Genomic DNA, 24,200 nt, shown 5'->3' with positions numbered 1-24,200 from the left:
TAAAGTTAAACATAATACTGCCACCTGCTTTACCGGAGGCCACTTTAATATGTACACTTTTTTTAATTAGGCCTATTTCTATTTTTGAAAGGTTAAAAATACGGGATAATCGCGGGAAAAACAGGAGGGTTGACAGATATGGACCAGATGATCCAACTGACCCTGGTAGATGGGGAGATTCCATTGTTGACATTGTTTGTGCCCACTGGGCCAAAGTTGGCCCGGGGATTTGTCAAAACAGATATGCTGACCTGTCCAAGTCATAACGCCAATATAAACACCAAAGTCATGCATCAGGAGAGACTAAGTCATCTGTTGATAATGTCCATTCAGAGTGACATTCTTTGGGAATTGGACTTCGAGGAGTTAATCAGGAATTTAGCTGCCATTAAAAACAGCCATAGACACTTCTGAGGATAAGTCAATGTTTAATATTAATGCTTGTTATTATGGCACTAATATGCTTGACTGTTTATGCATCGTGCAATGCATCTGATGTAGTCTGTTTTATTGGTGGTAGAGTTTGCAGTGGTGAAGAAATGTATTGCTGACAGTGATCGTAGGTGCCCTGAAATCTTGAAGTGTGACATGTCACACTGTTGAGAGAGATGCTTGTCTTATTTGAAAGACCAAGTCCAGGGGTCTATGACAGGATTAAATCGTCCTGGCTGTGCGGTGTGGTCTGCTTGGTGACATTAATATGGGCTAGCCCTTTGAACACCGAGCATGATGCATGACGCAAACCTCCATTGACGAAACGAAACTGGTTGAAGTAGCAATTTTTTCCTAGAATAAAAAAACAAAACACATTGTTTTGGTATTATTAAAACAAACACTTTAATTTTATATAATACATTTTTTCAAACAAATTTCATACAAAGAGAAGCTAATAGTTAGTTGGCTAGTGCACTTTAAATGATAATACTGTCAAATACTGAAAGTGACATTGTAACAATACATTCTTTGGGCAGGCACATTATTAGTCAAGTAGCCTCTTATTAACATTAAAACATTAAAAACTGTAATTTGCTACTTAACATTTTAAACAAGGTCTTTAAAAAATACTGTGTGAGACATTTGATCTCTCCAAAACTTTTTAAAGACGCTACTGCGGTATCTTGCTGGTTTGTGTAAGCTGCTACAGTTAAATGTCAAAGATTTATATACTTCTTTTCAGCTCAAATTATTTTTTTCTACAGTAAGATTTACTGTCTCAACCACAAATTCCAGACAAAATGTCTGGCAAGCACTTTGTACTGTACTAACAATCCACTCTTTCACTACTCATTTTACATGGTGGTCACATCTCCCTATGTCCTACAGATACATTAACTTCCATCCACAATATATTTAATAACTGTATGTTTATGAAGAAAAACATGTAGGAAGCACTAACCTTTGTTTTTTTGTCTTGAGATATCATTCTATTTAATTGCAGACTTAATAATTAAATAATAACAGGTATGCATCATTTCAGCAATAAAAGAGGATTTCACAGTCTAAATATAAGGAAACTGTGGCCTGTCTCAGCATTGTACTATATTTTCAACAATATGTTTCCAATGTGCATGTGTAACTGTGTTTTGAATAATTTGCTTAAAATGCGACAGAAAGCAGTATGGACAACTTAGAGACAAAGGGTCCTTCTTTTGAAAGGAGGCTGACAACCTGGCATACTTTTTAAAGCTATCTGTACATAACAAAGTGTTGGTTATGTTAATGATAACATAACATCACCTACTAACTACTCACAAACAGGTGGCATTTGTCAGGTTCAAACAAATTATTTGAGTGGTTAAGCTAGTTTGGTGAATCTGACTTGGATTGTTGTATGAACAAGCCACACGAAGTAACAGGAGTTTAGGATACGAAAATATTCTTGCATGAGGCCCAATGTCCCCTGGGTGTATTAATCTGTGCCTAGCCGGACATTTAAATCATGAAATACATTTCACTGTGACCTCAAAGACAATGCCAGCATGGACTATGATATGTTCTATCAGTGGGTGTGTGCATGTCCATGGGTGGGGATATTTAGGGGGCCAATGTGGCCAAATATGGTACCCTTTGACAAAACATGAGTCTTTTAGTAAGATGTAATAATTCATATACAATTTTACATCTGATTTTTGAAACAACAGCTGATATGGTCATTTACTTCCTTGCTTGTTAAGGATTATCTAAAATCATCGAATCGATTTAGTCAACTACACAATACACAATCATGTTTGCATTCACTGTAGTTTGTGGTGCATCGTTGTATATAATGTAACACTCTGCTGTTCATGGCCTTGCAGTCTGGCCAGTATTCCACTTTATACAGTGGTCATTACTTTCAATGAACCAGTGCGGAAGCGCAGGATCTTCTTCTTAAGGGCATGTGAGGCCTTAATCTTGACAAAGGCCTTGGGCTGCAGAGATGCCCCAGGTTGGGCAGAAGGTGATGGAAGGGAAAGTTGAGGGGGCAGTTGTTGGGGCCAAACCAGACCACCACTTTCATCAGAGTCACTGGACAAAGAGCTGGAATCTGGAGAATCAGCCTCGCTCATGCTGGACTCAGACTCACCCTGACGTGGGTGAGGGTAGTCCTGACTAGGCTGACACGGTGGTACTTGGTCCCTCTCTAACTGGTACTCCATGTGCTGATGATGGTGGGAGTGGAGGAGGTGTGGGTAGGCATGCGATGCATGTATAGGGCGAGATTTGCGTGTGCGCCTTGCACAATGGTCCCTTTGGTTTGAAGATGAAGAGCCTTGCATGGGTGCTTGCATGGGTGGCTGGTCAGCCTCGTCTTGGCTAAGTTCCAGGGTGGACTGCCAGCGCCGACAGCTACTACCTCCTTGCTGTTGTTTCTTGCTCCTGGATTGACTACTGCGGCTTCCCCTTCCACCGCTTCCACTTCCTCCACCATCCCTCTCTACTGTACTGTACTTGCGTTCTGGAACCCTTTGCAGGCTGTTCTCTGACTGAGACCTACATGCCTTCTTGCCTGGCTTCCTGCTGACACCATTTCTATCTTCATTCGAGCGACACTTCTTTGGGCCCCCTCGGGATCTGGAGGGTTGAATTTGAGATGCTGTGGGCTGCTGCTCCAGATGATGAAGGCTTCTTTCTGGAGAATATGTGCTTCGATTGGGTTTGGGCACCCCGGACCCCTTGTGGGGGTTTGAATGGTGGTGGGCATAAGCTCTGGTGGAGGCTCTGCAAGGCTGGGCTGGAATATACTCTGCATTGACCAGCTGCTCATCAGGTGAAAGTGGTTGATAAGGCTTTGACAGAGTTGGAGGGGAAGGGAAGCTGTGGAAATGTTGGGGTGAATCAGGCTCGCTATTGCTGGAGTCTGGGTGGGTTTGCAGCACTCTGCACGATGGATAGTCCAGCAATGTTGAGCGGGAGGTGTTAATCATTGAGGCCTGCCTTGACCTGTGATACAGTCCTGGTGGATGCTGGATACTTTGCTGTTTATTGTGGTGGTACGGGACATCTTCAGTAAACCCTGTCCCTAGGTAAGGCTCCTGATCAAGGTAATGACAAGCCTGTGAAGCAGTTCCCTCTGAACACTGGGACGGAGCAGTGATCTCTTTAACAGACACCTGCTTAGGTGAATGTTGCTCATCCTTGCGGCATAAACTACTCTGCCTCACCACATTGACAGCTCGGGCATCATGTGCCAGGCTGGTGCGGGGCTTTGAGGAGCGTGTGGGTAGAGCTCGGCGTTGGATCAATCCAAATATATAGGTCTCAACTTTTTGTGCTTGTTGATAATCTTCCTGACTAGGGTCAACATCCCTCATCTCCCCCAAAGCATCAGTAACCGTGACCCATCTTGTTGGATCTGACAGCCATGTCTCTCTCGTCTCTGTCTCTCCTGTCCCCTCAGGTGCTGAGAGGGAACGAGGGACCAAAGGGTGGTAATTTGATTCAGGAGATCCATTTTTCCTGGCTGCAAGGACCTCTCCTGGCAAACAGAGCAAAGGCACAGAAAGTGATCAGAAGAGAAGAGTCTGACAGAAGAGTCATCAGTTATTAACAACAAGCCTACTAACTAACTAACTAACTAACTAACTAACTAACTAACTAACTAACTAACAGCAGGGTAAGAATATGCACAATTCCACCAAAGCGCTGATCAAAGCTGGTCCAAAAAACACTGCTATTTTATAATGTTCACATGTGGCGTCGGCCTGTATGTTACCCATCTGTATGTTGACTGTGGCTGTACTCTCAATGTCACGTTACGTTAGTATGTTTATTGGACTAAATCCAAAGTGGCAGAAACGAGTAACCGATCCGCACCTTTGTCCCGTCCTCCCCTCATCTTACACATTGAATCTTTGACGTACAAAAACAACACACTGATTCTGAGCTAGTTGAAATATCACCATATACACCAGTTCCATTGATACTATTTTAGTTATATTCCACACATAATACTCCCAGACTATTCACTTGCTCGTTGCTACACAGGAGCAATTTGTTTTCTTTCCGTATACTCAATCACACATTTCAAGCTATTTGTTGGCTTACAATGAGATTACCGCCTCTGTGGTACAACAGACAGCAATGATTGTCATTTTAAACCTCAATGTTCTCAGATCTGTGTCTCATCTGCTTTATAAACATGAAGTATGGGCTTAGATGTGGTGAGACTTCAGTGAGACAAGATGCTTAGCAACTGAGGATGTGTAATAGATTTGTCTGCTTGATGTTTGATTGCCAGGCACTAAACTGCATCCTTAATGGCCCCAGTGTCCACAGCAGGGAGAACACAAACATTGCTCTTCATAACGACTGTGTCACACAGTACATGTTTTGGTTAAACTAGAACACACAATAGTTATTGCTCCCTTTATGCGGTATGGAACTCCCCCAGAGCTTAAATTAGGTCAGTATTAGACAAAATAATACTGAATGATTAATCCATTAACATGTGGAGAAGAATAGTTCAGTATTTGTTTATCTGAGAAAACAGGCTAAGCTATGCACACAATTGAGATATATAACAGTTACAAAGTAATAAAAACTTTTATTTTGTAAAATAAGATTACATAGTGTCCACTTTAAATAATAATAATAATAATAATAATAATAATAATAATAATAATAATAATAATAATAATAATAATAATAATAATAATACAAATGTCATGTTTGAAGGAGAGTTAGTTATTTTACCTGAAATGATTTTGCTGTCCTCCTGTAGATCAGTAGGGGATTCTGATTGGACCTCAGTGTTCACCTTCAGCTCTGCCACCTGCTGTTCTAAAGATGACTTCATACCACAGGGCGAACACTGGAGACTGCTCTGAAATACACACAGAGAGACAGAGTGAGTGAAAAGATTTCACCCTGAAGAGGAATACTCTCAAAAGCACGATCAAAACACCCGACTGAGCAACACGACAAACATGTGAATACACTTAAAATACACATTCATTTGGTGTGCATATATAACTCCCTGTACCTTTCCCATGATGAGAGGTAGAGACACAGAGAGCAACAACCTTCACATTCACAGACCACTATGGCCACAAGCACTTCTTATCATAACATTGGAACAATAACCCCCCCCAACTGCTGTCTAAACAACCGTGCACAGACACAAAGAAGATAAATAATCATCACTAAAGAGAAATACTGGAACTGAAATACTTCTCCTATTCATAATACCCTGTACTGCATGAATTACATGAAAGTGTATCATCCGGTAAATAAAAACAGTGACGGAGAGACGTGAGATAACTCCTGAGACACAACCAACACAATCTGTGGATGCACTCACATGTTTAACCAAACCCACATGTTTCACATTTGAGATAGTTACTGCAGAAAATCCATCTAATGCCACCATCTGGATCTCTAATACAGTCCGTTTTATAGCAATACCTTCAGATACAACAACGGTTGTGATGATTAAAGCAGTAACAATGTACAACTACTACATTTCAAATGTGTTTTATAGTGCAGCTACTATTTGTCAAAAATGATACACGTCAGGAATCCCTGTAGTGATACTGCAGGATATAAAAAGATCATAAACTTTATATACTCAGTGGGGAAACGTCTGTACTACTTATGTTTTCCATGATGAGGCCATCTATAAAAATCTGTCATGCAAACCAGAGCCATGAAACTGCCAAAACATGGAGACTATGAGAAGTCTTCTGTTTTATTTTTTCCGCCACGAATAACACACACTTGCAGGGCAACAGCTGGATGTCAAGACATGGGAGGAAAACCAGCTGCAATTAATTATCATCATTTTTAATTTTCCCTCCCTTCACAGAATATCAGATGGTGCAGTTTGTTTTTAGCCCCATATCATAAACAAATGACTGGTATGCTACATTTACACAAAAGTATTCCTAACAGCAAAGTTCATGTCGTCAGAGCTAAAACAACTGCCTCATGGGTGCCATTGGGAATGTTCTAAATGTTTTACGTTTAAGTGGAGGGAGATTGGCTAATGACATTTGTTAATGATTTTAGATTCGGTACATTTGCAAAATTGATCAATCTAAATATGTATCCCTATTACCTCAGGCGCAACATCTACTTTACACCAGTGAGGTCATTTCCCCATAAATCATTAATGTTGCCGTCGTTCAGACTTTCCCTGGCACTGTTTTAATGAACAGGATGATGTAAGTGATTTTTCAAATTGCCTTTCACTTTCTCTCCAACTTCCAATACAGCTCGGAACTGAAAACTGTTGAGTTCTGGTTAATCTCATAGAGCAACACTTCATTTATGTTCCTGCTGTGAAGCACTTCACCACATTTTCCACCACACATCAATAATACAGAGGAAAGGCTAATAATCTTATTTATTTACTGTAATTACATGACTTGTTTAAGAATAATTATTCTTATTATTAATCATACATTTAATGGTGTAACAACAGTGGAGACTACCCTATGGGCAAAACATTGCTTAATATGTCTAATGTTACACACATAGTAATATGTACGATTGACTAAGATCTTGCCACTGTGGTATCACAGGATGTATCTGCTTTAACTAATATATTGCATCATCATCATCATCAGAGTGTGAGAAAGAGGCAGAGAGATGTTTAAGTTATTGGAACGGTTGGCATCACTATTGAGATGAGGAGTGGGAGCTTCACATTTGTTTTTGTAAGGCTGGTTTGTGTGCTGTACGTAATGCAACACATAATAATATCCTCTGGGAGGAAAATGTACCAGCTGAACACGAGAACCAAATACCACACGTTAATTGTGCCTTACACAAACAGAGTTCGGACTGTGTCTGCACAGTCCAGTTTGTTTCACATGATGAGATTTGTGAGGATTGCAGCCTCTCCAAACTGAGCAGACAGGTATCACAAAAATAACAGCCTCCGTGATTTATCCACTGGATACCTTGCAGAAGTAGATCATATCTATAAATATGTATAGAGTTCTTGAAATTACATCTTTCTTTCCAACATAATCACATCTGCCTATTCGTTTAAGGAAATGGATAACTGTTGCTGTAGGAACGTTTAAGTAAATAGTGGTGGCTGAGGAGCCACCCCAAGTTTTAGGTCCAATCCAATTTTCCAAACACCTTTGAGACCAGAAAAAAAGTTGTTTGGTAGAAGCACGTTGGAAGACTGTATAATGAGAATGCACATACTGAAAGTTATACTTGTGTAACTGGTATATCATTGGCTCTGGGGCTCTTACTTAACATTTTGTAAATATGCTTACAATGTTGACTTGATGTTACAAAAAGCCATCAGCATCGTATGGAGCCCCTATAAGTCCCGTAATGTAATCGTTTTTTTTTATCTTGTGGGAACAAGTTATTATCTTGTGTGCACAAGATACAAAATATCACCTGGTGACATTAAATGTCGTAAGGTGATATTTTTTATCTTGTACGCACAAGATAAAGAACAAATATCACCTTTTGGGACTTCCGTAGCATTATCTAGTGAGAAAATTACAACTTGTGGTAAAATCTTTTCAATAATATTTAGCTAGGCCTGGTGGGACGTTTAAAAGCTAACATGGATTATATGATGAAATAATGTTTTGACTGACTGTAGCAAGGACAGCTTTTACTGTTTTAGTGGAGATTAAGGTGGTGGATTAAGGGTGGAAATCACTACACAGCAGAAGAGTTTTTAAATCCTTAAGTTTTAAACTTAAAATCTCAATGCTGTCAGAGCCAATCACAAATCCAGTCACAATCAAGTCAAGATGCAGGTCTCTGAAGTCTGACTATTAACATGACATGAAAGTTGAACATTTTCCTTTCAAACATGTGCATGTGCTTAGTCAAGTCAACTGAAGGCAGGTTTATAGAGCACATTTACTATCAACCAATGTTAACTAAAGTGCTTTTCAGATAAAAAATAAATAGGTATATAACTTTAACAGACACAATGAAATCATATTATTAACTATGGAAACTCAAACGTCATTATAGAAAGACGAGTCTAAAGGGTTTAAAGTGGGGAGAAGTAGTGTAGCGCTGACAGTTCCACAATCTGGGAGCAGCAATGGAAAACATTGGCACCATTTGGACGTAACTAAACTGGTCAGAAGATCTTAGGGAAATTTGAAGCAGTATCAAAACTGAAACCCAGATTACTGTATGGAGATGACTGAGGTCCAAGAAAACGATTAAACAACTGGTGGAATTTGTGAGAACAACAAAGAGGACCTCTGCCTTGCTGTCATTAAGTTGGAGAACATGTTTGGCCATTCAGCATTTTATTCTTGAGGCAACTTAAAAAGACACTGAAGCTCCTGAGCTTTCAGAGTTGTGTCACACGGTGACTTTGGTGTTTATGTTCTGTAATATTTATGAGTGAATTCATCAATGGGCCAGTCTCCAAAGACCTGCTGTATTAACCTGAGGCATTCAGTTCACACACAATACATTGAGTTTGAGAGCTCACATATGTGGTGTATCTAACAGTTACATCATCAACTTCAGAGTTGAAAAATGATGACTGGAATAGATATCAGAGAGTATAAGAACTGGGAAGCTGGGAGTGAAACAAAACAGCCCTGTCTCCAGGAACTAGTTTTGGAACAAATCCATGCTCTAATATCTCCAAAATCTTCTGCATCTGAGAATAATTTCACCCACTTCTCATCACAAGCAACTTTGAGTTATATAATTATATATATAATACATCTAATAAAGCTGTCTATATTTATTTTGCAGATTTCACTTAAAGGGCCTACGAAATGATAAACATGAATTTCTCCTGATGATAGTAAATGCTATTTGTGGTGTAAAATGATGTGTTATTAATGACACAATGATTTCAGGATTTAATAAATCACGATTTAGTATGTCGACCACCGATGTTTACATTGCCGCTACCGGAAACACCCGACGCCGTGTTCTGACGTCACAAGTAGAACACTAGTCCACCAGTTGAATACACAGACAGCACGGCAGAAGTGGTGATGTCGGACTCTGGCTCGGATATTTCGACATAATCGAGTGACAGTGAGTCGTCAATAGACTCGTTGCACCTTCAAGAAGAGGAGTTTATTGAAGAGGATGCCGGTGTCGTGGATTTAGATCATGCGGGCGAGTTTAACGTGGTGGAAACAGAGCAGCTCGAGACACAGTATTCAAAATGGAGACACAGACGAGAACAGAACACAGACAGGTATATATACATTTGACTATAATTCATAGAACTTCTCAATAAATAGTAAATACATCATAATAAAACGTAACATTATCCTCGATCGTAAATAGATCGCAAGCTATCCTATATTGAGTTGATAGCTTGGTTTCCTTGAATTGTTATGAACCAGACTAGTCCGCAAATTGCTCGATGAGCTAAATATTCAAATACTTGGACACATCGACGTCTGTAAAGCTTGATAACTTGATTCTTTCTCAAAGTTTCTGCGGTTGAGGTTCTATCGTTGTGTCTGATGTCAAACGTTGTATATTACGAGCTGTATATAAAGCATTAGCTATTAGCTAACAAACAGACCAGAGGATAGCGCTGGTTTATAAAGTATAGCCTGCCTACTGACCGTCTCACGGCTGCCTATAGTAGCCGGAAAACTTACCAGATGTTCATGGAAGTTACGATGTCGTAACTTTACGAGACTTACGTGAAACGGGTAAAAAGTTGCTACTAGATAGATCCGACCTCCGTACGACCATAACAGGCTTATGAGCTGCTTACGAGTCGAGTCGTGAAACACAGGCATATAAATAGTATGACATTAAGATGACATTAATATTGGCCTTTTTTCTGGATATTGCATATTGTGTATGTGTCCTTACCACTCTTCTTTTGTACATTTAGGTGTACATGTGAAAACTGTACAATTATGGAAGCAATTGAAGAGCTGCTGCCAAGAAAAGGATGTCATGGAGGAACTCAATGAATATGAGGGACATGGTGCAAACATAACCTGCATAACAGATCACCCAGGATTCAAATCAAAGTGTCTGGATGTTTGGGTGTTGCAGACAGCCTACCACAGGTATTCAAAGAGGGACAGACAACAAGCAGGTGATCAGCCACGTAATGAGGAAGTTACTTGTGTGCACAAATGTGTAGAGCTCAGAAACTTTGATGCATTTATGGGAAGTCGAATGGTTACTCTGGCACAGTCACAGAATAAATAGATAAATAAGCAAATAAGGTTGAAGTGATTACCATTGACATGTATTATCTTGTATTTTACAGAATGTATCACTATATGGCATACCGCCGGTGAGATTTTGTTGGGGAATATTTGGTAAGAACCACAGACTGCCATCATGTGCCATTCAAAATATCTGTGCTACGTTTCCATCTGACAACTACATGTCGTTCAAGTATCAGCACTTTATTAGAGTCAATAACAAAACACAATGTCAGTTCAGTGATTGAATCTGCTTCTATACAGCACAACAGCATCCCTCTTGTTTGGTTCTTCCACCGACTGCTGAGTGGAGCTGGGACTTCGAAAGGTTCCTCATCAACATTGTCTTGGCACAAAGCATTGAGTCTTGGTCAAGAGTTCAGTAACATACTCTGCAAAAAAGATGTTTTACAATCAAGCATTATATATAATATATGTATGTTTGTGTGTATATATATATATATATATATATATATATATATATATATATATATATATATACATATATATATATATATATATATATTATGATGCTGACCTTTGGAGCAACCAACTTGGATTGGAACTTGCAGTCCAGCTGACCTGACACGTGGTCACGCCTGCATGGACTTGTGGTGTGTCCGTGGAGGGGGATCCGTCTGCACAGCAATTTCTTTCTGACATGTCTGAAATGTACAAAACACAACTTTACTAATAAATCTTTCAAACCAGCTTGAACTTGTATTGCACGTTTATACATGTCTGCGTAAAGAAAAGATCTAATAACATTCATAATAAAAGATGTGGTTGAATTGATTGAGAGAGAAATTATATCAAATTAAACAAATATATGAATTATGTACATGCATGTGGTGATTGTATGTTTAACACGTCATGTGCAGGTCTACTGGTACTACAACTGTAATGTACAGATGATGTACAGTCTGTATACTTACTGGTGTACACACAGCTTCCTCCTCAGTGTGGATGTCCAATAGATGGTTGCTGATCATACAGGTATCCTCAGTTCTGTCAGTGGCTTCATTCACCAATGTTTCAATACTATGTAATAATAGGGTGATAGTTAAAAGTTAAATAGACTCACACTTTTACTCAAACTACAGAATAAAATGGGGAAGTCTGTTATAAACATTGAATCTAAACTTAATTAAGCTAATGAAGTGTAATTAGCTAAAGTTATTAATACTACAAACAATAACACAGATATCAGCTAGGGCCTGGTGTAAACTCGTTACATACAGTAGACCGAGACCGATTATGGCTTTATGCTTGAAACAATAAATAAAGTAACAAACAAAGTAAACAAGTAGCACGGCTTACCTTTGCTCTCTCCCTTTTGGCGAATGCATTTCGTCGACTCTGCACCGGCGGACGTGTTTGAGTCGGCGTGCTGGCTTGTGCTGGCTGGGGTCTCGGCAGTATTGTAGGCACAGCATCTGCGTTCAGTTTTAAATTCTTTTTGAATCTCATTTCCTTGGCGAGCATAGTTTGTTCGAAACACGATCTCTCAAAGTGCTGCCCACAAATCATCGGTTTCATCGACGCACTTGTCTTGTCCATAAACACGACATTTGATCATCTTTTGGCCACAGAAAGCTACATTTGGAGATGGCTCCACATCCCCATACAACACATCGCTTCACAATTATCCTTGGCGATCGATTGTTGTCCATTCTTTCTCGTAATAATTGACAGCAGTCTTTGCTGGACGCTTCAACGCAGACGAACACTGGCGGCTGTATTTTACTTGTGACGTCATCGCCCGAACATTGCCGAAGTGGATGCTCCCGGCTCAGCGACCGATTATTGTTAGCGGAAGTCATGCTGTTATGATCGTGATTTATTACGAATACATCAATATTAAAAAAAAAGATATGCCACATTTCATAATAGATATGCAACCTCTATCATATACCAAGGCCAATAACACTGACGAAATATCATTTCGTAGGCTCTTTAAAGAAAAGTAACTGCAAATAGAAGAATGTTCACAACATGCCAAACACTGTCCTTGAAGATTCAAACTATTAACTAACTTAGTCTGTGCATCACAAGACTCTTCAACACATGCAGGCTTAGGATTTCAGCCTGTGTGTGTGTGTTTGTGTGTGTGTGTATATGTACATGCCTGGGCATGCAAAATTAAGCTGGGTTTATGTCAGGCATGCACCGTATAAAAGTGGTTGTGTGTGGGTTTAAGCAGCTACTTATGTGAGACCACTGCTCAATGGCTTCTTGTTTCCCTCATACGAGTGCACGCTTACTCACACAGGCTCATGTCTTTGCATAGACAGACACACAGTCATGCATGAATGCACACACTTGTGCATGCACACATGTACACACCTTCAGTACTACTGACGCCTTGAGCTGTAAAGCTGACAGTCGCACTTTCAATGGTTCTCCAGGGGTCAGACTCTGAAGCATTGGTACGACGCCGTCCCAGACAATTAACACTCTGTGTCGTCTAGATGACTTCAGCTTACAGGCTGCATGACTTTAGCAAAGTCATACTTGGTAAGGACACACATTTTGTGTAGAATTTGCAATGTTTTCCATCCACCCTTAAATAAGTGTGTTTTTTTCAGGTTTAGTCTGAAATGTTGTCAAGAATAATATTCACTCTGGCTTCATGCTCCTGCAAACATATGCAGCCAAATCCAGAAATGAAAACCACTTCATGCATTCGTTGACATTTCTGTCTAATAACACCTGAAACTGTGACCATCACACAAAGACTGAGCATAATATGCATTCCACAAACACAAGCTCTCTCGTTTTCACAGGAATGCATTTGTCAACAGTGGCAACAGGTTTCTGTATTTGATGAAATGTGTTTATGTATAGTGATGTTTGAACAAGCCTAGCAAAGATATATGCATTTTAAGAATTCATTCAGTATCAAGCTTTTTGATACAAGCTACTAATTATGTAAGGATGATTTTAAAACAGTGACTTTGTTATTTTGCATGAAACCTGACTTTTCATTTACATGGACAAGAATTAAGGCGTGGCACAGAGATGTGCTCCACTGAACTCTCCGACGTCAATTTCAAATGTAAATCGAGACATACGCCCGTTTGAAACATGAGCACAGATGAATAGATAAACTGTGTGTGTGTGTGTGTGTGTGTGTGTGTGTGTGTGTGTGTGTCTGTGTGTGTGTGTCTGTGTGTGTGTGTGTGTGTGTGTGTGTGTGTGTGTGGTTGGGTGGGGGTAGGAATGCTTTTTGAGAAGTCTGTCTCAATGAAAGGTCATTTCACAGTGGTGGACTCGCAGTTATGCAGCACAATGTATGTGTTTGTACTGATAAGCAGGCACCTTGAACATTAGACTCCAAATCTAAAAATATTTTAAATGTTTGAAAGCAACTGCTGTCACAATGACAACAAAGAGATAAAGGATGGCGAGGCAAAGATCGGGATGGAAAAGGAGAAAAGCTCTTCTAAGGTAAGGGGATTAGAGAAAGAGAGGAAGGGAAGGAGAAAGTCATATGAGGTGGAGAGAAACAGGAAACATGGATTAATGGGAGTAATGTTTCAAAAGAGTAAAAACAAACAGAGACAGACTAAAAACAAAGAGTCCCCCTAAAGAGCTTTCAGTCTTTATTTCCTGTGATCAATAATGTAAACCATTACACTGTAAAAACACAAGATCTCACGTGTTCTCTGTCTGCCCAATCATCACACACACACACACACACACACACACACACACACACACACACACACACACACACACACACACACACAAGATACAGTCTGTTTACATGCACACACGTATTTCATTACTGAGAAGGTCAAGATTAAGGTAATAGTTAGATTAGGTTTGTTCAGTTTTATAAAACCAACCACATAAAACACAGTTTGAATGTTTGGAAGGATGTGCAGGAGCCTGTGAGAAATGAGTGTATGATAATAAGATGGAGGGACTTAGTTGTTGATCTGATGTTAATTATAACGGGAAAGTTGTAAAGAAGAAACTATTCTATTATTTTCTCCAATTACAATCGTAATAGAGGTTTGATGACTCACATAAACTGTTTTTGGGATTGTAGCAAGAATCATATTGAGGTTGTAATTAGAATATAATTACAGTAAACCAAAATGTAATGAGTTCAGACCCTAAGATCTCATTACCTCTGCTTTCTCATCATCCACTAAATGAACTTTGATTGAGCACTGAGTACTTCAAATACCTGGGAGCATCAGATTCTTTTGGGAACATATGTCTGTCAAATAATAAAAGAATGCCAACTTGCCATATGATATTGCAACTGCTCTTTCAGCTCTATGGTAATTACATTAATGGTAACAATATTCAATAATGTCACTTGTTGAAAGGAAAAAAAATATTATGAATGCCATTCAACATATTTGTTTTATTAAATCAATGCAGATGGAACGGCTGGAAGCTTATTTTCAAAGTCACATTGGAATGTTTGCCACTAGTTCAGCTTTGTTCAAACCAGATGTGAAGGTACCCGAACACCAAGTATGGTTCCCCTGTTTCCTGTATTATATCTTCAGATGACGAACAACCATGAAAATTAAACATCCACGGTGCAGCTCAGGTTTCACAGCGGGGCTAAGGAGGCAGTTGGCAGCTGTTGTTGTGCCCTATACAGTCAAATACATTTGAACTGGAACTACTGGAGCACAGTTGCAGGATTGTTGGAGCTGATCAACGAGAGTGAGCAGACATCAGGTTGCCAGCTCTGAAGCTCAGGGCCAACACTGCCCAGGATCCCCTCAGCTTTTCAACTGACTGATCTGACTTAGACTGACTTTATTAGCGTCAGATGGAGCTGTTTAAGACATGGTTTATTCCTCTATTCACTGAAAGGAGTTGATCCTTTCTTGGAAAATAATATTGATTACCCAGGAAATCTCCTTCAGTGTCCTGGAGAGATCATGGTCATTTCCTTTCACTTGATTGAAGCCAGGTAGTGAACACATACTTACTGTTGGATGTATTGATCATGTGACTATTTCCCTTGAATTACACATGGAATGTATTGTGCTGTTAGTGTGAGAGATATATGTGTTTTCCCATTCAAGCATATACTGAGTTATATGTGTTACCTTGTTACTGTTACTGGACGATATGAACATTCACAGTCCCGGCGAAATAATTGTGATTCACAAAATGATCCTGATAATCATCAACATTTGCCTAAAACTCCTTAAATGGCTTTAAAACATACTGGAATCACTTTGCCTTACATCTAGTTAAGAAACATTATTTTTATTGCATAGTTGTTGCATTATTACATTACATTACATTACATTATGTGGATCAGGTGGTCAATCCTTTGCATGAGCTATACTTACTTACTAAAAATATGTTTAACAACCCCATCCATCAGTTTCAGGGTAAAACGTACTGAATAAAGAATGTGTGTGCGAGTTCTGCTTGACCCCTGGCAATGGTGTGTTGACCCATTGGCCAAGCAGTCTGTACACCACAGACTGCTCAGTTTGTGTGTTTTCCTACGTTTCCTAAATTGTCTCCACATTCCTCTCAGCATCACCCACCAACCATAACAAGGTTTTTGAGAAGATAAGTAAATTATTCCCCAGGCAATTTAATATGTCTAGCTTGACCTGAAAATGTGTAATTTCAAAGGAAAATGCTTGGAAATAAGTTTTCAGCTTTATTGTGTTTTTATCCTCAACAGTTTGAAGTGTATATTGGGACTGCATGATTCTGTCTTTGTGTTACCATTACTATCTTTACCTCTAACAGCAACTTGAGAAAGGCTCGTCTTAAAAGCTTGGAACGTTTCTATTTTATTAAAGAAACATTTTGGAAGCACTCATTAGACGCAGCTCCGGCTCTGTGGCTATTGTGTCCTGGCTTGTAGTAATGCATTTGTTCCCTTGACACCCCTGAAGCTGCACAGCTGTGACTTAAAGTAACCAAGTGTTAGTTTTCGTTTTGGAGACCTCACAAGTGACCAGCCAGCTCAGTGAAGACCCCCCAGCCCCATCTCTCTACCCCACCAGAAGCTTAAACAGCTACCAACATGCTACTGTGTTTGCGCAACACAGCGTGGTGCGAAATGTAAGCAAAACACATCCATTACAGTAGACAATGTTTGTGTTTGGGCTTTAGTGACAGGTTGGTCACACAGCTGCAAAGGTCTGCAGTGTAGACTTACTGTATGTTGGATGACAACTCAAACACACTGTAAACACATACAGCACTATACCAAATGCACATCATGCACTCTGCCCAGGATTGTTGGCCGCTGGAGCAGTTGGGGGATTAATGCCTTGCTCAAGGGCAATTAAACAGCAGCTGTTGATGAAGGAGAAAGTGTTTCTGCTCACTCTCCTCTCCGCTCTGCTGTTTGAAGAAGCAACTCTACTCTCATAATCTTGCCTCCTTTATCACATCACTATCATCCAGCATATCATTCATTCTGTCAGTCGGATTACGGAAAAACTACCGTCCCGATTTTCATGAAACTTGGTTAAAGGGAGTAGAAGTCAAGAAAGAACCCGTTACATTTTGGAGCGGATCTGAAACCCGGTGCACATACACAAATTATGTTTCACTTTCGTTAACATTGCCAGATAGGACATTTGCGCTGCATTCATGTGATGCCGGAATAATTGGAAAATACATTTCCAGACTGGGAAGATTCTCGTGAACAACAACAGACATCAATATGTTGTTTAAATGCTCTGAGTAATAAGATACAACACATTTTTTAGCGTCCATGTTGTTTCCACATTACGACTTTAAGATCATGAACACACCAAACTCGGAAGAACGGCTTCCTAACTCAGGTAACGGGACCATCTGAGGAGCACGTGAGTGCACCCTTGGCCCTGGCGGCGGTCTGTGCTCTCCGAAATGCCATTCTAGTTATCAGTGTTGTTATTTGATTATGCAGAGCACACAAAAGCACACACGCACACACACACACGCACACACACACACACACACACACGCACACAGTGAAGGCCTCCCCAGCTGCTGTCAGCTGTCACATGGCTGTCAGCAGCTCCTGCTGAGGACTACATACACATATACTCTCTCTCATACACACACAAACATGCATTCTTTCTCTGCATGACTCTGTTTTTCCTGCATCACAGTCTGGACATTTTTCTCTTTGTCCCTTCACCTCTTTTTTTCCATCTCATCCACACACACACACACACACACACACACACACACACACAGAGACACACACACACACACACACACACACACACACACACACACACACAGACACACACACACACACACACACACACACACACACACACACACACACACACATACACACACACACACACACACACACACACACACACACACACACACACACACACACACACACACACATACACAGGCTAAAATGAGCTGGTACTGAATAAAGAAAATCAAAGCATATATAGCCCTTCAGAAGTTACACATTCCAAGTGGTCTGGTATGGTCATATGAAACCCTCAGACAAGCAGTTGCCATATGCAGCAATATCAACAAGGGGACAAAATGAGAAGTGTATCAGTGTAAATATTGACACATACTATTCCAAAAATGTGCTCCAAAAGAATCCGATTATTTACACTTGAGCATAATCTTATGATGATGGAGACTAAATGGAAGTAAAATACCTTCAGAACAACATCAGGGTGGTGATGGTCTAGTGGTCTACTGGAAAGACTTCCCAACAGAACACCAGATGGTTGTGAGTTCAATGCCAGGCCTGTAATACCACAGCAATGTACTCTGAGTTGCTCCAGGGACACTGTCCCTGTAGTTAGTTTACTGTAAGTCGCTCTGGATAGGAGAGTTTGCTAAATGATCTGTAACGTAAGATTAATGTATTCTAATTGTGGTCATGAGCATTATGGAAAAAGATATTTCAGAGCAGATTATGAGCTGACTGAAATGAGAGGAATTATATAAATCAGACAGAAGAGATGACACAGTATGGTAAAATACAATTAGTGATTAATGATTTGTTATTTAGCTACGTTCCTCAGAAACAAATGATGATGAACAGATTCACTAGTCGAAACCCACTGATGACTTGCCGCTATCGCAAAGGGAGAATCTGATGAAACTGTTAGAGGAAAGGCCTTAAAGTAGGATCTGAGAAACACAGAGCGTCATGGTAACCACAGATACTGGCCTTACAAATGAAATGGTTAAGGATCTGCAGTCATGGCTGAGAATTAGAAGCTGGCCTTTGAGTGTCTTGGAAACCACGAGGGTGATGATCCTGTTGCAGACTGTCTGACTGTGACTTAGAACATTTATTACTAAAAAGATCAGGGTACAGTGACTTCCTGCAGTCTCTGCTGGTTGCCTGGCAACCTCACAGTGACAAGACTGCTGCCGCTGCTCACCAAAAAGTAGTTCCAGCACATTTGTTTTTACATTTCTGCTTGTGTACAGATTGTGTACAGATTACACAAACAAGATACAGCCTGTTTATCTGTGGGATTTACAGGTGTTGGTATTTTCCTCTTTGAACAGAGCCAGCCCAGCTGTTCACCGCGGCTTCCAGTCTCTGTGCTAAACTAAGCCACTGCCACGAGGTCCATACGTGTCCATACTTTACATTTATATTTTGTACTGCTTTACAAATTACATTTGTGAGCCTATAGGCCAGTAAAGTATTTATACAGTAGGCGTGAACGTTTGTGTTGTTGTCTGGTAATAGATGAAATGTGCTCTGTATATAAAGTCGCTTGGCAACAACTGTCCACTATCTGAGAAATGTTCACCGGAACAGATTTATGTAACTCTTAGTCAACTTTACAAGTGAATAACACTACTTGCTTGATCAAACCTGTATTATGTAAGAATTTAATTAAGTGTAATTCCAAAAATGTTGAACTTTTCCTTTAACTTCACTTCAAAGTGGATCATCTGACTGTTGTTATAGCTTCTTGTATAATTCTTGTCTGGCTGTATTTAAGGACTGAACTGTTTTTCTTCATTCTCAAGTCTCTCTTGAAAATTGTGATCTCAGTGACCTGATTGAACACAAACCAGGATGCAGGATGAGATCAATGGGTGTAACAGTAACAAGCTTGGAACTACAAAGGTATAATTCAAGAGGTGTGTTTAAAGTTCTCAAGCATAATCTAAGAGTTAATGTGCTTTTGTTACAAATCATTGTCTCCCAGCCGGCTGTCATTCCCAGGTCATCCAATGCAGACGCGTGTCATGACCCTGGGCATCAGATGCACAAGGCAACCCTTACATACTAGGCTTTTAAGTAACTCCATGTAAACCCATACGCAGCAATATTTGACGGTCGGAGCAACTGGTCCGGCTGTCCATTCACTCTATCTGTGCAGGGATTGATGGGTCAAACACACACAGGACTTTCCCCCAGGTGACCGCTGTTTGTGTCCCGTGTGTAACCAGAACTCAAAGTCAACTATTTTAAGTTACGAACGTAAGTTAAGTTACATAACGAACGTTCTTATTTAACCCAAAGTATGATCTTTCACTAAACCTAACCAAGTAGATTTGATGCCTAAGTAACGCCAAGGGGTCCTGACCAAGTGTCTGTGTGTGACCCGTAGTGAATGAGAAGGGCTTGTCTCTTTCTCTGCCTTCAAATTCAGTTTGAGGTCAATCCCATGCTTCAGTTGTTCTGTGCTAATGCCTTTTAGAGTTGTTTGTCTTTTTCCAGAATGTATTGCCATACAATATGCTGCAACTGAAAATACCTTCATTCCTGCCATTTCGAGTATCCATCAGTCAACAGAGACAACCCTGCAGTCGTGCAGACGGTCTTAATGAATCTCACTGAATTAGATATCCTGTGTCATAGTTTAAGAGTTAAACAATGACCTACGTAAAGGCTGGGAAAAGATACTGAAGGTGTGATTGGGTAAATTACTCATAAGCACCAGTTTACTTGAACAATATCACAGCAATTACATCTCAGAGTTGTGGGTGGTGATGGTCTAGTGGTATGGCTTGTGAGTTCAATACCAGGGCTGCCACTGAGCCCCTGAGCAAGGTACTTAACCCTGAGTTGCTCCAGAGAGACTGTCCCTGTAGTGAGTTCACTGTAAGTCACTCTGGATAGGAGTGTCTGCTAAATGACCTGTAATGTAATGTTAACATGCCCTTCATAGCTTACAGGACGTTTCTGTAGTACTAGACATTGATACACTGCATTTGGCGTAAAACAGTTATTTCTAAATTCTGCAGACGCATGAAAAGTCCTAAAATGGATCCGATGATAACACAAACTCCGGCTCCTTGTTTTCCACTACGGTAAGCCTCTGTATGGATGTTTATATAGTTTCTATGTTTTGGAACACTTCAATCAGGAGCCAGGTCATGTCCAAATATCAGGAAAACACATTATGGTTCACTCAAATATTTCTTTGTCACGAGTCAGACTAAATCCATCTTGTTTCATGTGGGCAGTCTTACATTGCTCACAGTTACAGTCACCGGGGAGGAGCTAGTTCATCTCCTTATCCGCTGCATCCCATTTCAGGAACACATTTGTCTCACTAATGCACAGGGCTGATATACTGCAGGCTCACCGGTCTTGGAGGAAACTGGAGGTATCTTAGATATGGCAGCTGCTTGTCTTTCACACAAGTTAGTTCATTTCAGAAACAGCTGAAAAGTTCAGAAAATTGAAGGACAGATCCCAAGAGGAAATGTCATGGCTCTTTAAAATGTAAAACATAAATGCCAACACACTGTGATACTCACAGATTGTGTTTGCTACAGCTTGGGGCTGTATAACTCTAGCAGACACCAAGTGAATAATACACGCGTATGTTACACTTTCATTTTTGTAATTGAAAATGAAGCCAGAGTGTATCCATGCTTGTAAATCTGAAATTTTATTTTGATGTCTCAAAGTGCTGCAGTGTGTATTATACTTATATTATGTTGTAATATGGGCAACAATGTGTAATTAAATGCTACGTATTTGGCATTTGCCTTAGAAATCCAAAGCTGTTGTATCCTGAGGCCTGTCTGTTATATTCCGAAGCATCGTCTGCTGAGGACATTAAGCAGATGCAAAACAGGCCCTATAGGGAATGTAGCTGCCATACAATCGTTTACTTTTTGCTTTCCCCCGACCAAACAGAAAGACAATTCATCTAAAAAAGATGATGTTGGTTTTGGAATCTATTTCAAAGAGTTCCAAATAGTTCGATGCAATCTAAAACAAATCTGGAGGAGTGAGGCAGTCTTTGTGGAAAGAAATGACCTCAACTTTTATTGGATTAGTTATCCAAACTCAAGGGATAGAAATGTCTGGATATTCCATTGTCTTCAGCATGAAATGGATAAAGTAATGAAGCTACCCCCAAATTTGCCCTTAAATGGTAATGTGTGACTTTAGGGGCCCTCCTGACTTTGCGTTTTCATTTTTGCACACTGAGGTCAATGACAGCCTGAGGATTTTCTTTTCTTTTCTTTTAATTTTCCACATACACTCAGTGCTTGGTAATCTAATCCAGTCGTGTATGTACCACGAGAAGGTCCATGGACCTCCAGTTTTCCAAGAAGATTCTCAGAACAGGAAAATGTTTCAAAGCCATTGACACATTTAATCACTTAAATCATTTAATCACACATTTAAATTTAAGTCAGCATCTAAAGTAAATATATAAAACATATCCATGCCAGCGCTCCCCCCACTACGCACACATCTCTGCCAGCAGCAGACGTATGGGCCAAGTCACATATAACAACAAAAAGCCTTCTGATAAGAGTGAACCTTATCATGCTGTGTGTCTCTAATCATATAAGGATCCCGTTGTGGGGCCCTTTATATGCAAAGTTTTTGAAACAGCTCCCATGGCGCACACCACACACATAGCTACACTTTAGTCAACTTTACATCTATAACGCTACACAACAAACTGTGCTTTACATCAGCCAAGTAGCAGGACGTCCATTTCACCACTCTTAATCCAACGGAACCATCATTTTACAGTTACTTACAGTTTGGAGGCTGAGGCTATAGTCATCCGACGTGTTGGCGTTTGGTACGTCCAGGGCGCAACGTGCCGACCGTAGGGCTCCCCAAGGCGGACGCCCGGGAACCGGAGAGTCCCCGAGGCAGAGAGCGCTCAGCACCCGGCATTCTTGCCTCTGTTTGAGTAGCTCCAGCTCACACAAGCCGGCCAGGCTGGCCTCCAGCCGCTCCTTATTCCGACTGCGCTCCGCTTTCATGGGCATAGAGTACGCAGGGAACATGACTCCAAAAGAGCCTGGTAGCTTTTGTAAAGACATCCTCACCTCCCGTTTTACTCTTCACTGTTTCCCAACAATGGGACGCAAAATAAATCCCCTGAAGTTTTGATGCACTCTTCTTACTGTCTGGATACCCACAGTGGAGCAGCAGGGGCGGAGGTTTCAGCTGCTGAACTCACCGCTGGCGGACTCGGACCCATTCCCCTCCTCTCGCCTGGGCTCCGCTGCATCGCGAAGTGAAGTTAGTTTGAAGTTGGTTGTTCGACATACATTCGCTTCGGACTCAGCAGCGTCAGTTTCCCCCATGAAGCAGCTCCCCTCGGCTGCTGGGGGCTGATTTAGAGACACAGAATGAGTTTTTTTCAATACTTCATGCACAATTGTCAATTTTAGAGAACATTTTGATTGCAAATTATACAACATTGGAATCATGTAGCAAAAAAAGGAAATAGTGTTAATAATGTTTTTCCCCCCCAATAACTTCCATGGCAGTTATTGAAAAGATTTGTATAAAATAAAACTAGATCTAAAATTCCTTATAAAAAGAAAACTGCTATCATTTTCGCTTAAGGTATAAATTAATTCATTACACAATAGTAATACAAAAAGTGTTATAATCATAAGTTTCACTAATATTGGAAAGTTAGCATGAAGTATTGAAAAGCATTGTTTCTGTGTTATTTAAACAGTAATACATTGAAATCATCCTGGGCTGAAAGACACCTCTGGGCCCGGAGTGGCGTCTGTTGGTAAACCAACCTTAAACCAACTTCACCAGTGTCTCGGCTGTGTAGTCTCACTCGGACAGCTGTTAGTGGAGTCTGTGAAGGTATTCAGCGTCTCAGTCAGACACCGCAATCCGCTGAGGCCACTTCAGTCTCATGCTACTGAAATTAATGATAAACTCAATTTAATGATGATGATGATGCTGATGATGATGATGATTATGATGATATTAATGATGATATTAATGATGGTAAATGAACCATAAACAATTAATGCAACATTTCTTAAGTTTTGGGAAAGCCCTACAGCAGGCTGTGTAGATTTAATGCTTGCCACTTATGAGTTATGAGTGTGAACAGCTCGAAGATGTTGTATTTAACTGGACTTCTGTCCACTGTTATATGTGGAAATAATCAATAAAAAAAACATGTAATTACAAATGGAATACATTCTTGCTGAAAGTACAATATATTACTGTGCACTATCATTGTACTGTGTATATATTCAGTGCTCTGCTAATATTATTTTGCTTTGTACTCTGTAAAATGTCTGATTACTGACTTCATGTGGAGAGACATGACATCGCAAGACTCCCTGAAACAAATGGAAGTGACAACATGTCAATGTCAG

General features: G+C 40.2%; 1 protein-coding gene across 1 annotated transcript; it reads right to left on the bottom strand.

Annotated features, from left to right (window-relative positions):
• Positions 1-818: 818 nt before the first annotated feature.
• On the bottom strand, positions 819-23,026 carry LOC115019456 (dapper 1-like). The gene is made up of 3 exons (XM_029449031.1): positions 22,593-23,026; positions 5,176-5,305; positions 819-3,958 (listed from the first exon to the last, which is right to left on the bottom strand). Exons 1-3 carry the CDS (start codon positions 22,881-22,883, stop codon positions 2,316-2,318), a joined length of 2,064 nt encoding a protein of 687 aa, XP_029304891.1. The 5' UTR covers positions 22,884-23,026; the 3' UTR covers positions 819-2,315.
• Between the last annotated feature and the right edge of the window lie 1,174 nt (positions 23,027-24,200).

The sequence above is a fragment of the Cottoperca gobio genome, chromosome 14, assembly GCF_900634415.1.
Source record: "Cottoperca gobio chromosome 14, fCotGob3.1, whole genome shotgun sequence".
Classification (NCBI taxonomy): Eukaryota; Metazoa; Chordata; class Actinopteri; order Perciformes; family Bovichtidae; genus Cottoperca; species Cottoperca gobio.
Note: the sequence above shows the minus strand (reverse complement) of the source record. Positions and strands in the feature narration are given on the sequence as shown.

Coding starts and splice junctions, on each gene's coding strand:
- LOC115019456 (XM_029449031.1), bottom strand. CDS start 22,883: ATGTCTTTACAAAAGCTACCAGGCTCTTTTGGAGTCATGTTCCCTGCG. Junction 5,306..22,592: donor ATAGCCTCAGCCTCCAAACT/GTAAGTAACTGT, acceptor TGTGTATTTCAG/AGCAGTCTCCAGTGTTCGCC. Junction 3,959..5,175: donor GGACAGCAAAATCATTTCAG/GTAAAATAACTA, acceptor TCTGTTTGCCAG/GAGAGGTCCTTGCAGCCAGG.